Raw genomic sequence first — 14,959 nt, 5'->3', positions numbered from 1 at the left:
AAGAAAAAATCTAAGTATCTTGTTTTTTCCTCTTAGAACTTGAGTGAATGAACAATGATACATCTTTCTTAGAAACCAAACCCAAACCTAAACACATGGAAAATCTTGTAGGATCAGAACTATGTGCAGTGTTCTAGAAGACATGATAACATTTCTTAAAAAAAACAAAAAATAAAAAAAAAACAAACCAACTCCTTTTGAATTTTCAAAGTGTGAATCCTAATATATAATTTTAGGTGATGACTTTAAAATGTTTTCAGCTTCACTTTATGCAGTGGATTAATTCCTAGAAATTCACATGTAGTTTTTTTGCAAAGCAAATCATATTTGAACTATATTAGAAACAAGTAAATGCTTCCATGTAGATGAAATAAAAGAAATAAAAAGCACTCAGTAGATTATTTTTAAAGCAAATAGAGACAACTTATCTCTTATGAAACTTGCATCAATATTTAGCAAAGGACATATGTCTTCTGTGAATAAAGAGCTTTTACACATTAGTAAAAAAATGAATATTCCTATAATCCTATAGAAAAATGAAAAAGGTTATGAATAGGTAATTTATTTAAATGCTAAAATAAATAAGTATATGAAAAAATTTAACTTTACTAGTAATTTCTAAAATGTAAATTTAAGCAATGTAATCATTAACATTGACAAAGGAAAAAAAGGACTATACAATACAATTTGACAATTAAGGTTCAAAAGTAATAAGAATATAAATGCCCTGTATACAAATATTGCTATGGAAATTACTACAGTTCAGTTAATGCAATAATATAACTACTTGCTTATCCACTATGGTACTAAAAATACAAAGAAAATTGTTAAGTAAGCAAAATGTCCAATATTAGGGACTTGGTTAAATAAATTACAGCATTTCCATTAAGGAGCTATGCTGCAATTAAAAATATTACAATTGCATACTTAATAAAATGGAGGAAATATTCCTGCTATATTACTAAGTTTTAAAAGTACAAAATAAAATATTATGTGAAAATAATTCAATTTTATAAAATGAGAAAGAAATAGAATGAAAAGGTCTCTATCAAAAAGTTAATAGTGAAAGTATTAATAATTTTAATAATTAATTAACAATATATTACCTGTCTTTCAAATGTTAATTCCTCTTTGAAGCCTTATTCAACCAGAAGTGATTTCTCCTTCCTTTGAATTCCACGGCACTCTGCTTCTATCTCACATTAAGGAATTAAACTATGTCATCTTCTACTAAACCTGCTGGTGAACATATCTTCCTTTTCTTAGTTTGATTGCCCTCTCTGTAATCAGGGCATACATATCTCATATCCTCTATAATGGTGAGTAGAGTGACTTGTACAATCATCATTTTAAGATGCATATTTACTGACTATTTACAATTTGCCAGGCACTGAGTTAAGGCCTGGGGACTATGGAAAACCTGATAATATACTTGCTTGGCCTAGTGTGGGATGAATCAAGAAGAGAAAATTATAAAATAGCTTTTATAAGTATACGGAGTAGTAACTCAGGAAGGGAAGAAAACCCAGACTTTGGGGCTTAGTGAAAACTCTTTAGAGGAAGAACATGCAGGAATCATTAGATGAAGGATGAGTTGGAGAAGAATGGTGATCTTGGTCAAATGGTGATTGGTCAAATGGTGATTTGACCTTGTATTTCTAGCATTGGAATCTAGTGCACTGGGAAGGAATACAAGAATATATGTAATAAAAAGGGGGGGCTTCCCTGGTGGCGCAGTGGTTGAGAGTCCGCCTGCCGATGCAGGGGACACGGGTTCGTGCCCCAGTCTGGGAAGATCCCACATGCCGCGGAGCGGCTGGGCCCGTGAGCCATGGCCGCTGAGCCTGCGCGTCCGGAGCCTGTGCTCCGCAAAGGGAGAGGCCACAACAATGAGAGGCCCGCGTACCGCAAAAAAAAAAAAAAAAAAATGAAGCAAATTTCTCTAATTTATGGTCTGTGTTTAAGACCATGTGTAAAAATTTATACTCAAGTTAGCTTTGTGCCTGAAAACTGAAATAAAGTAATATCACTTTTCTATCTTTTGCCCACTATTCAAACTTACCTCATTCTTCCATATTTTATTATTTTGCATAAGACATGGGACCAGAAAAATCCATTTAACAACAGAAACCATATCCTTTATCAGCAAAAGATATAATTTGGGAAAGGACTAAAGAAAGAATGAATATTATTTGGGAGTTTTTCCTCTGTTTGAATTTGTCATCTGGCATGCCTTTTTTTAGATATTTTGTTCTTTCCTAATATTAAGATAGGGATGAAATTATGAGAGAAATAGGGATTTATAAATAAAAGGCAAACAGGTTTTGAAGGAAGATAATCCACTTGATATTTATAAAACATTAAATACTAAGGTACTTTCATAATTATGAAAACTGCTTAAGAAATAGTGAGTCTAGCATTACATCTTCAAAAAGTACTAATGCCCTATTGCTCATCTCCTGAGATGCTGGATTACATTAAAAAGAAAAATTCTGAAAAAGAGTAAACTCTTGGTCTTGTTGCTTGGGGGAAAAATCTAAACTTTAGTCTAGAGGCTAGCTCAAAAGTCTATCTTGGTTGCAGGCTTCAAGTCTGATAGGAATCACAGCTCCTCAGTTGAAAACCTATTAAAAGTAGCAGCAAGGTTAATGGAGAGCAAGCTAAATCTCCTCAGAATAATTCATGCTGACATTGAAATGTGTGCTGCCACAGTTTTGCTCTGTGGACTTGGAGGTGCTGCTATTCACCCAGCACTGGGAGAGGGAAGGAGCACAAATGGACTCACAGTTCTGGATGTTGGAGGAGCTGAAGGACTGGTTAGGGAAACCATCTCCTGGATTGCTAATCGGAGCTTTAAGCGATGCAGAGGATTGCTGATTCCAATTTCTCTCTGGATCTCAGTGTCTGATAAAGCAGACATAATGGCACCGCTCTTCACATTGGCTCGGCAGGCTGCCACATACCAAGCAGGCATTCCCAACCAGAGCTGTTAGATAGGGAAAAATACATACCCAGGTTATAATAATAGCTAACCATTAACAATGTCTATGCGCTAAACATTATTTTAAGTATCTTACTTGTATGAACTCATTTATTACCACACCCCATGAAAGAGATGCTATTATTTTTTCCCCAGAAGAGACAGATGCACAAAGACATTAAATAATTTATTCAAAAAAACCAGTTAGGCAGTAATGGAAACAAAGGTTGGAAATGTAGACTTCAGGGTCTGCAATTTAACAACTAATTTATATTATTAGGGATACATATAATGGCTGCACCTCACCAAATCTCCTCTTGAGTTTAAGGACAAGAACAGCTACAAGCTGCGTTTGGTAAAGGCTCAATTAACATTTGTTTAATAAACGACTTCAGTTTATAACTCTCCTTTGGAATTCTGAGTGCCTTTGATCAAAGGCTTTAATGTGGCTAATCCACATTTCCAATCTCTCTACCTATAGGTGTATGAACGCAATTAGATGCTAAATATGAAAATACTTTTTGGAGAATGAAATGCTGGGCTAATGGAAGAGGCTAACATTATAAACATCTGGAAAACATTAGCTAAAGAGAGTTACAAAATGAATATTGCTTTAGAAATTAGGGATTGTGATTCTTCAGCTTTGCTGTGAGGTTCTGGAAAGACAATTGAATTGGTAGTGCAATGAGCACAGCATAATGCCTGGCATATTATCTGCAGCACAGGGTGAATGCACTGTGTTGTAGCATCTGAATTACATACACTTAAATAAGGAATATTCTTTCTAATCCTGCCCACCCCTCCTCCATCATTAGCTATGAGTAAGAAACAGGCACATGCAAATGAGCAGTTTAAATCTTGGTTTTAAACAGCCAAAATACTGATTTTTTTTGTTGTTGTTGATTTTATTTGTTGATATGAACAGATTCAGTAAAAGGAGAGAGCATGAGAGTGAGAAAAAGTGAGAGAGTAAGAGAAGAAAACCTATAAATCATCAGTATACAATGCCAAGAGCTCTGGATCAAGAATCAGAAGGCTTGGGCTCTCATTCCTTCCTTGTCATTGGCAAGTCAAGTCCTCTAAACCTCAGCCTTATTTTCCCAACTTGTAAAATGGAAGGGATTCGGCTTTATTATTTCTAAGGCTTGGTGTTACGCAGCTTCTAAGATGGCTCCCAATGATCTCACTTCCTGACATTCCTGCCCTTGTCCTCTTCCTCTGAGTTTGGGCTGGACCTGGTGACTTATTGTAATGAAAAGACTATGATAAAAGTGATGGGATCTGACTTTCCAGATTAGGTTATGAAAAGACTGTGGCTTCATTCCTGCCAGTCCTCTCCCCCTCTGTCTTCTCCGAGCTCTCGCTCTGGGGAAAGCCAGCTGCAGGGCTGTGAGTTGTCCTTTGAGATGCCCACATGGAAAGGAACAGATGTCTCTGGCCAACAGCTAGCAAGGAACTGAGTCAGCTTGGAATTGGATTTCCCCAAGTCAAGCCTTGAGATGACTGCTGTCCTGGCTGACACCTTGCTTGCAGCCTTGTGAGAGACTTTGAACAGAGGCGGTAGCTAAACCATGTCCAGATTCCTGACCTACAGAAGCCAGGAGGAAAATAAATGCTAAGTGTTGGGATAATTTGTTACATGATAATAGGTAACACTGATTTTTTTTTAATTAAAAAATTCTGCCATATTAAAGGGTTGCTTGCCTCTGTAGAGGAAACACAAAAAGTCAAATCTTTCAGTCAATGTGGCCTGACTGAGATAAGAGAAGGAGAGAGGGGATATAGGTACAGTGCATGACTGAATATAGTATCTCCTACAGGTTAGGCAAAGGAATTGACCTTGCCTTGACAGACATGATTAGCTACGACAGAAGATGGGACTTGACTTCATAGTTTGTAAACTCAAGTTGTTCAAAATAACTAAACATCTAAATATACCTTCACTGGACCCTAAAGATTGTCACCTCTTTTCATCTCCTCTATGCTAAGATATTTGGATTTCCACACTGGTTAACATTACCCAAATGCTTGCCAATACATGGTTACCAAGGTCATCCCTGATTAGACTTCTACAAAGTTTTTGGTGTCGATAAATGGTGTGTGAAGCATCAGACTTATTTGTTCACATCACTCTTAGTGGGCTGTGCACTGAAGGAGATACTAAAGGAGGTGAAAGTTAAGAGCCCTCATTCATTGGATCACCCACCTCATTCATCTTGTTTATTCCATTGTATAATTTCACTTATTATGCAACACTGGTTTCCTTGTTGTTCCCTGGAAACAGCCCAGGCCTTTTTCTGCCTCAGGACCTTTGCATCTGCTGCTCCCTCTATTTGAATGCTTGTCCCCTCTATCTTCACATGCCTTACTCTCTCACATACTTTAAATCTTTACTCAAATGTCTCCTTCCCTCTGAATGTCTCTTCCCCTCCTTCCCAGAACAGCAAGCAGACATTCTTTATCCCCATTCCTTGCCTTATTTTTTTTTCCATGGCACTTAGCTTCTAACATACAGTGTCATTTACTCCTCAATCTGTCATCGCATGAAAGAAAATAAGCTCAAGGAGGACCAATGTTTCATATACATACTCTGTTCAGAGGTGCATTTGAAGCATCTAGAACAAAGTCAGGTGCCAAAGAGGTGCTCTGTAAATAGTTGTGAAGTCACTGCATAAAGTCATTTTATAAAGTCACTTTACGGAGCACATTATGAGCAATTTCTGCATGCTCAGGATAGTTCTAATTAGCACAAACTTCACTGCCTGTCATTTCCTAGCCCCTTAATGTCAGTAAATCTGTTTTTTTTTTTTTTTTAATATATAAAGGATTTGTTCATCACTTGCCGAAACAGCAGTTAACTCTCTGTCAAACTGCAGCTCATTTTACTGGAGTGAAACTGAACAAAGAATTGCTCTCAGTTTTTTTTTTTTTTTTTTTTTTTTTTGCTCTCAGTTTTGAGGTGGGCTTTCTTAAGCATTTTGTCTTATAATTGACTTTTAAAATATAGTAAGTTGAAAGAAATATTTGGAAGAAGCAGCTCTGATCACTAATAAGCTAAAAATTCCCTGACTGATATAAAAGAATAAAATAAAGCAAGACACAGCCTTCTTTCACTCAGACCAAGAAAAAAATGCAGCATGTTGTTATATTTATCTGTATATTATTATTTTTTACACTCAAGTGAGTTTTGATTGTTCCTTATTGATTAATTCATTAGCTCTGGATGTGATATGATAATGAAGGTGGACAACTTTATAATCCCAAACCTTTTAAAACAATGGGTTTTAATTGCCTCTGCCAAGCAAGAAAAGTTCATACAGTCAGTCCCTTGGTACCCTCAGGAAATTGGCTCCAGGACACCCCATACCAAAATCCGCAGATGCTCAAGTCCCTTACTGTTGGGCCTCGGTATACACAGGCTCATCATCCTCGGATTCTGTCTCGGATTGAACGTGTTTGGTTGAATCCACGATGGGGAACCCATGGATAGGGAGGGCTGACTGCATTCTTCTTTGCCTTGACATCAGCATATCCTAGCAGCTACCAACAGCCCGCACTAGAGAACTGAATGGAAGGGGCAGTGAAAACTATTGATAAGTGGTATGAAGGGGCCCTTCGTGGTCAAATATGTACTTCGTTCACTGTCCTGGTCTGCTCCTGCTGCCTCCAAGCTGATCAAGTATGAACTCACTTTTCCAGACCCTTGTGTTATGCAGGAAATGCTGAATGTAATTTTTGTTTCATTAAAACATTCAGTCTAGACACAGAAGGGAATAAGGGAATGCATCTTCTTCTGCATAGCTCCAAATGTCTAAATCTAGCTGGCCCCTAGTCTTGAAGAACTAGGTTCAGGAATTATACTACAAGCAAAGGAACGGCAGCAATATCTTGGATAAGACAGAGTGTTAAATATATGGAGATGCCTCTTCTCTGTTAACCTGCTGATGAGGAAGGGCTCTGGACTGATGTACTGGGACACGTGTTTTCTTGCAACAACGGAAGTATCACTCAAAAACCGTTTCTTGATTTACTCTAGATATGAAGAAGATAGAATTTACCAAAACTTTCTTTTATCTCACAGCCTGCTTCCTTCTGCCACAATCGCAAGAAAACATCAGAGTAAAATCACAAGAATGCCCATGGGTCCCTAGATGAAGCAAATATTCTCTTTATAAGTTATTCAAGACTATTGGAAAACTAGGATGTCAGGAACCGGTCTTTACTTGTCTCTAAAAATACTATCAAGTTAGCAGTGATTGGATTAAGAGCCTTCTGGTTTAACTCTCTTACCTCTAACCACGCGACTACAGTGGGCCCATCCCACTGCGCAAAAGGTAATCCCTTTCTCCGAGCTTCTTCTAGAAGTTCATGCCTGAAGTATACAGCAAAGATTATTAGTCAGGTAATATGGGAAAAGACGGCTGTGATTATTTTTAATCACAATATTTTTTAAAAACCCAATAATCCTTTATAAGCTTTTTATGAGTTAATACAGAAATAACAGAAATCCTTCTTCCTTTGAATAATACATGCAAATCATCCATTGATTTTATTAGAAATGAAACACTGACATCTAAAAATAATTTTCCCCAACACTTATTCACTAAAATTCAAACATTAAATGTTAATGGACTAAGAAGCTGAATTTTATTATCAGCAAATATCATATTCCTTAAACAAGAAACTGGCCCACATATGCGTGTTCTGGCATGCACTACAGGATCTAAATGAGGCTTCTTCCATCTGTCTTGCCTGTTTCCCTTATTATTTCAGTAGTAGATAAATGCCTGTTTATAGAGGCAGAAGATCAAGTTGGTCATTTTAGCCCCATTCAAGAGATATGCTTGATTTTAGTATGCTCTCTGGGTCCAGGTGGCTATCTTAGGAGTTAGCTTTTTGTATAGACTACAAAATTACTTCTCATTTGAAGAGAACTCCGAGGTAAATTGACTTCCATCACTACAAAGCAATGTAAGGTGTAAAATTCAATAGTACACTTATTTCCATGTATAATCACTACTGGTTTTAATGAAAGCAAAACATCTCAATGACAACAAATGGTTGTTTCTGATAACAAAAAGTTGTAAAGAACCTTGACAAATGCATCTTTAATCACTATTTCTACTACTGACCCTTGACATCCATCTACAAAACCAATTTCAGATCGCTCATGATTGAAATAGCAAGTTTCTGTTTTCTTTGAAACTCAAATTGATATATACCTGGCCAGGACTAGATTGGAAAATATATTCTCTATTTCTTAGATGCATTGATCCTACACACACATTTTTACACATATTGCTTTATATTGACTGTGTGTCTTTCATGCTTAGGAACTCCAAAATGAAGCATTTAATTATTTCCTACTACCAACGGATTAATTGTTTATTGTGGTGGACTATAATATGTTAAAATATATGATAAAAATGTCTTTTAACACAAAAGCTTTCCGTGTCTGTGATGGATGCTACCAAAAAAAATGCAGTGTGACAAAGAAACAGGGAGGCAAAGCAAAAATTAAAGTTATAGTAGATGAAGAGACACATAAATCAACTGCTCTTTCATTTCATGGGATAGCAAAGAAGCATGTGTAAGCTATTCAGCACCTGGGAACGGGAACAGCAACACTGGTGCCATGAATCCAAGGTGAAACTAGAGGAACTCCCTCACCTGGCTTGCTCTACCCTCACCCATTCCCTCAGACTTCCCAGTGACATTCCTTCATTGAATACCAGATTTGAATAGCATAGTCTCACTGTGACAGATGTATTGACAGAAATGGGTTGAAGGGTTAAACAACCAACCATCAGGTACTTATTGAGCACCTATTGTGAGCTGAGACCTGTGGAAATACAGACATGCACCCAGTTTTCCAGGAGATCCCTGGTTACGTAGAAAAAGCAAACACATGAAATTGTTTAAAAACATAGTACAATGCACAATTACATGCCAAAACTCAGTGAGGCATATTCTGAGGGTGAGGGTTTTGGAGAAGGGGTTAGTAGCAATGGAAATGATCAGTGAAGGCTTTACAGCAACTGAACTGACTTCGAAGGGCTGGTGGGAAGGAGTTACAGATGATGTTCCAATCTGGATGAGCAGTAAGGGTGGATGGGCAGAGGCAGGACTGAACACAGAATACGTGCAAGAAAATTTAGAGTAGGCTTCCACAGAGCCAAGAGCATTATTGAGAGTTGTAATATTATATCCATTAGGGAAAAAAATACTTCCAGTTATGTGACAGGTGAGTGGCATTAAAGGGGAAGAAACAAGTATACATTTACAACTGTTTTTTGCTACATTTAGCAAAAAAACAAGTCAATATGCACTCAACACCTAGGAAGCACATAACATTTTCACAAGTGAATTACATGAACTGTACATATGCCATTTTTGAAAACTAGAACATTTTAATTCTGACTAGTACCTTAATAAAAAAAAATGCACCACATGAGCTGGAGTGATCCTATTAAAAGTTAAATTGGATAATGTAACTTCTCTGCTTATAACTTTCCAGTTACTACCTGTCTCACTGAGAATAAAAGCTCATGCAGCTGATAGGATCCACGCTACCCTCTTCATCTTTCTGATTCAATTCCCATCTCACTCCGCAACACGTTTCCTTGTTGCTCCCTGGAAACAGCCCAGGCCTTTTTCTGCCTCAGGACCTTTGCATCTGCTGTTCCCTCTATTTGAATGCTTGTCCCCTCTATCTTCACATGCCTTACTCTCTCACATACTTTAAATCTTTACTCAAATGTCTCCTTCCCTCTGAATATCTCTTCTCCTCCTTCCCAGAACAGCAAACAGACATTCTTTATCCCCATTCCTTGCCTTATTTTTTTTCCATGGCACTTAGCTTCTAACATACAGTGTCATTTACTCCTCAATCTGTCATCGCATGAAAGAAAATAAGCTCAAGGAGGACCAATGTTTCATATACATATTCTGTTCAGAAGTGCACTTGAAGCATCTAGAACAAAGTCAGGCACCAAAGAGGTGCTCTGTAAATAGTTGTGAATGTTGAACATGTCAGCCAGTATTTACATTTAGCTGCTTCTTGTTTCAGCAACTTGCATCCCATAATGTATTTTTTAGTCCATTTTTTTAGCCACTTTGTCAGCATAGCACCCATTCCACACGATTCTAAGAGTCTGATCTGGTTTGAGACCCCTGATAGGAATCTGGTTGAGGTAATCCAGTGTGTTCAAATAATCCTATTCTCTTTTTGAACAGAAATTTATCATACAATTGTTTGAGAAGTCATTGGACGATGTAAACCTTGGAAAAGTTTTCCTTTTTTTTTGCTTTGTTTATTGTGTTTAAATCACAAACTCTCATAGCACAATAACTTTAGTAAGAGTTTGCAAAGATAATGAAATAAGGGGGCTCAAGTCCAGTGGATTCTGCCCTTTGGTCCTCAGCTTGCAGGGCTAAATCCCAAGGAGAGGCCTTTGAAATGACACACTTGAAACTGTGAGAAACAGGCCAGATTGGAGTGGATGGCTGGATTTTACTCTAGGACTGTGTGCTACATGATGTTAACTCCAGACCTGCTTTTCTTAACCCAAGGGCAGTTTTTATTATGTAAAGAAATGCATTGAAATTCTCAAAGCAATATTACATTTAATTCTTCTCTATTATAAAAAAAAGTCTGCATTATACAGAATTTATAAGAGACATATATCTGGGCATATTGGCTTGAGAGAGAGGCACTGTTAGAAAAATAAAGCAATATGGGTAATGCTCTAATTGTTGGAAATCACTGAGTTTAATACATGATGATTTCATAACATTATTAAGGGCATGTATAGCATTAATTTCATGGGGCCATGCTTGTTGTCATTAGATATTTTGAAGTCACTGTCAGAAAAATATTAGAAATACTAAATATAAAGCTGATTTGGCCCAAACAGGCATTTTGTATATACTGGTGTTCTCTGTTCGTCCAGTGCATGTGTAGAAATTTATGCATTCTCTCTGTATCCCAGATTCAACCTTTTCAAAGGTTCAGTGACAGTTCTTCCAGAGCGATGTCATGATCACATTCCCCAGTACACATCTGCGTCTGAAATTACTGTCTTTCTATTCAGGCCTGAAGAAACATTTTTGCCTCCCTTCCTTCCTTCCTTCCCTCCATCCTTCCTTCATCCCTTCTTTCCTTCTTTCTTCCCTCCCTTCTTCCCTTCCCTCCCTTTTTTCCTTTCTCCCTCCCTCCCTCCTCTCTTTCCTTCCTTCCTTTCTTTTAGACAATCTAATATTTAACCATCCTTTCCCCTCAAATCACTTATACATTACTATAGTTAAGGGCACCCATTTTTGTTTTAAGTTTTAGACCAGATTCAGTAGCACTTCCTTCTAGAGGAAGTTTCAGGTACAGGATTGTCATTTCCTGTGTGGAAACAAAAAAAGAAAAGTACTAATTGTAAGGGAAGGTCATTTTGAATCAGAAAAACTTGTGAGTCACTGAGTATTTTCAGGGAACACATTCTTGTCTGCAATAAAGAATACCATTAGATTCCCTCCAAAGGCCTCAGACTCTCTTGATAAGGGTGTCAGTGAGTTACTGTAAATGGAATGTGACACATTAAGAAGGCCCAGCACTTGGGGAATGCTCAGGTGTGTGAGTAATTGGCAAGTTCATACAGAAATGTGCAGAGGGCAGCCTGCACTTGCCTGTGCCTGCTCTGAAGACAGGAACGAAGTGTGGGCAGCCTAGTAATGTCTACACCCAAGGATTTCTAGATAAAGGATTGAGAATGTCTAAAAATGTAAATAAATCAAGGGTATTTTCCAGGCTTGTAGCTCCTAAATACTAATCCAGACTAATTTAAGCAAGTATGATTTTGCTTAAATGATTCCATCCAAATAGAAATGTCTGGCTCCTCCTTTTCAGGTTTTATGTCTTTCTCCAATTATTTCAGTCTTGACCTCATAGGTAGAGTATGCTTACCTTTCTAAGCTCTGTTTCCTTCACACTAAACAACATCCACATACCTTCCTGTCTTGTCTTCCCACTCACTTTATCTTGATTTTCGAGACACAACAAAAATACTTCCTCTCAGAAGCCATCCTACCCTGGACCCAGGGGCAATATTTACTACTTATTTTTATAGGCCCCTTAGTACTAAACAATTTTCCCTAGAATATCTTTAACATTTTATTGAGTCAGAGATTTAGCCAGTTTTATTTTTTGTTTTGAGGACAAAAACCAGATACATGGTAGGTCTACAAAAATCTAATGACTGACTGCCAAACCTAGTCCGGGGGCATACAAAGTCCCTGTTCTCGTACCCTTACAGTTTGGGAGAACAACCTGTAAATCAACAAATTCAATAAGATGATAAAACTCTGAGAAATGAAATTCATTAGTTACTCAAAAATTCATAAACTATGGGGACAGGAAAGTCTCCTTTTCCATATTTTTCCCAATGTGGATGGTTCATTGCTGTCAATGAAAAGAGACTTTATTCTCAGACCACTTAGCCTAGGATGCTATTTTGGGACGGCCAATTTGCAACATGACTGTCTAAATACCATACGGTACCATTTCCTTTGTCACTCAGACTGGCCATTTCAGTCACCCTCCATTTAATGCCTGTCAATTTCCCATTCATACTTTGCATTTTATCTTCTTTCACTTTCTATTTTCACTGCCATTATTCTTTTTTCTGTCTTTTAACTGGCCCCACTCTCGAAGCTTCTTACCCTTGCAATTCACTGCCATGAAAAAAATCTGCTGCCATGGCAAAGTAGGTAATGCAGTGGGCTCTGAAGTGGGAATGCTTGGGCTGGATTCCTGGTGCCCTCCCTTCTTAGCTGTGCATCCAAAGACAAGTCACTTTACCTTTTTGTGCCTCAGTTTCCTCATCTGTAAAATGAAGTTGATAACAGTACCTACCTCAGAGGGTTGGTATGAGAGTTGAATAAGAAAATATATGTAATGTGATGACAACAGTGACTTGTACAAAGGAAATAGCCAATACGTGAGCTATTTATCATTGCACTATCCTCTGAAAACCCTTCAATGGTTCTTCGAATGCCTAAAGCATAATCCTTAACCTGGATTACAAAGACTGAAATCGGTTTAGTCTTGATTTTCCTTTCTAATCATCTTTCCTTATTTTTCACTAGAACTGAAAACCTACTTTGGCAAATAATATGAATAATTCCGTCTTTGCAAGTACCATTTTCCAGAGATGGTAAGTTCTTTCTCTTCTTCCTCCACTATCAAAATCTTACTGTTTGCCTGAATCATGGAACTTCCTTTTATTTTTGATCATCCCAGATCCCACAATGACTTTTTTATCTTTCAAAATCTGGAAACTCATAGTGTCAGCATTGCTCTAAAGACTGTTGATGAGCAGCACATACATGGGCCTCATCTCCCACCCAAGACTAAAGTCCTGGAGATGAGAGTTTGCTCTTCTACTGTACCATGCATTTTTCTTTGCAGGATCTAGCCAAGAACACCTTTTGCAAGATTGCTATTTTGTAATCCATGAACTCTCAGTGCTGACAACCATCCAGGATCCTTGATCAAAGGGCAGCTTTTAAGTATTCTATGTCCTTGTTAATATCCAACTACTTATTACATCTTAAAAAGAAGTAAGAATTTTGCTTACCTGTTACACAGATTGGCTGCAGGAAGAAATAAAAGTGCCCTCTCTAACATTAAATATGACATTTTGTAAATTGATCAACTATTACCAAAGCTTTTGTTCAAATTCTCATTTGTAGATCATGGAAATGAACTCCCAGAGTCTGCCTCTCCTTTGGTATTCCCTACTTCTCATCCTTGTTCCAACTTCCAGAAAGACCTTTCTAAACACAAATATTTTTGTAAGAGTTGCCTGCTTAAAAATCTCCCCCTTGAGGTTTTTAAGCAGGCAACTGAAAATATAGGTCAAATATCTTAGTTCAACTAAAAAGACCCTTGGTGATCTGGCCCTTGGCTATCTCCCAGCTTCTTCTGCTCAAGCAATACTGAAATACTTGCCATTTTCCAAATACCTCATTCTGTTTTACCCTCTATGACTTTGTATATGCCTTCTTCTTCTGCCTAGAGCATCCTTCTTCGCATCATAATTGTGACAAACTCACACTTATCTTTCTGACAAAATTTATGCTTTATCCTTCCTGTTAAGATGCCAAGACCTTTCACAGGGAGAATTAATTTTCTCTTCTACAAAAATATTATAACTTGTATATACTCTAGTTATTGCACTTACTATACTTCTCATTTAAAATTGTATTTAAATGTAATTAAATAAGTTGTATTACAATTGAATACAGTGAGTACTATAATAGAACTTTATCTAATGTGCTCTCTTATTCATATGAACCACCTCATATCTTTCTAAGATATAATATCATGGTTTGAAAGACCAAAGTTTCTATATGCAGGCAAATTAGGGTTTAGATCTCAGATAATAACAGCTGACATGCATATATCACTTACTATGTGTGAAGCACTATCCTCAGTGCTTTATATGTGTAAGTCATTTAATCTTCACAACAATCCAATAAGATACATATTGATACACATTTGCAGATGAGGACACTGAAGAAAAGAGGCCGCTTGGAGCACAGAGCCAGAATTTGAGTGCCAGCCACCTGGTCACACAGTCAGCCTCTTAACACCCCACACTATCCTTTAGCTAATTAACCTCTCTGAACTTTTCATAACCATAAAAGGAAGAGAGTAACAACCACCTCTTTGTTAGAATTAAAGACAATGATAGTTTCCCACCTTTATTTCTCTCCTTTTTTTCATTCATATTTAGGCATACATTTATGTGACTTCCTGGCTAATATAGATAGTCTTTACCCCCTCACTATCACACATTTCAGTCCTCAACCCTGTAAGAGAAAAAAAGAGCTATGACTTTTCTTTTCTTGCTGTTCCCTACTACAAACAGGCTCTGAATCTTGGCCAGAGGAAGGACGTTAGCCCCATTTATACAATCAGGATGGAAA

General features: G+C 37.4%; 1 protein-coding gene across 1 annotated transcript in view; it reads right to left on the bottom strand.

Annotated features, from left to right (window-relative positions):
- The window catches only part of PPFIA2 (PTPRF interacting protein alpha 2), a 474,509-nt gene that overhangs the window by 30,262 nt on the left and 429,288 nt on the right, over window positions 1-14,959 (bottom strand). The window contains exons 25-26 of the mRNA XM_060165096.1: window positions 7,271-7,352; window positions 2,786-2,986 (exon numbers count right to left, since the gene is read on the bottom strand). Of these exons, the coding sequence (XP_060021079.1) occupies window positions 2,786-2,986; window positions 7,271-7,352 (283 nt within the window). The remainder of the gene's footprint in view (window positions 1-2,785; window positions 2,987-7,270; window positions 7,353-14,959) is intronic.

The sequence above is a fragment of the Lagenorhynchus albirostris genome, chromosome 11 (assembly GCF_949774975.1).
Source record: "Lagenorhynchus albirostris chromosome 11, mLagAlb1.1, whole genome shotgun sequence".
NCBI lineage: Eukaryota > Metazoa > Chordata > Mammalia > Artiodactyla > Delphinidae > Lagenorhynchus > Lagenorhynchus albirostris.
This window is presented reverse-complemented; position numbering and strand designations above follow the sequence as displayed.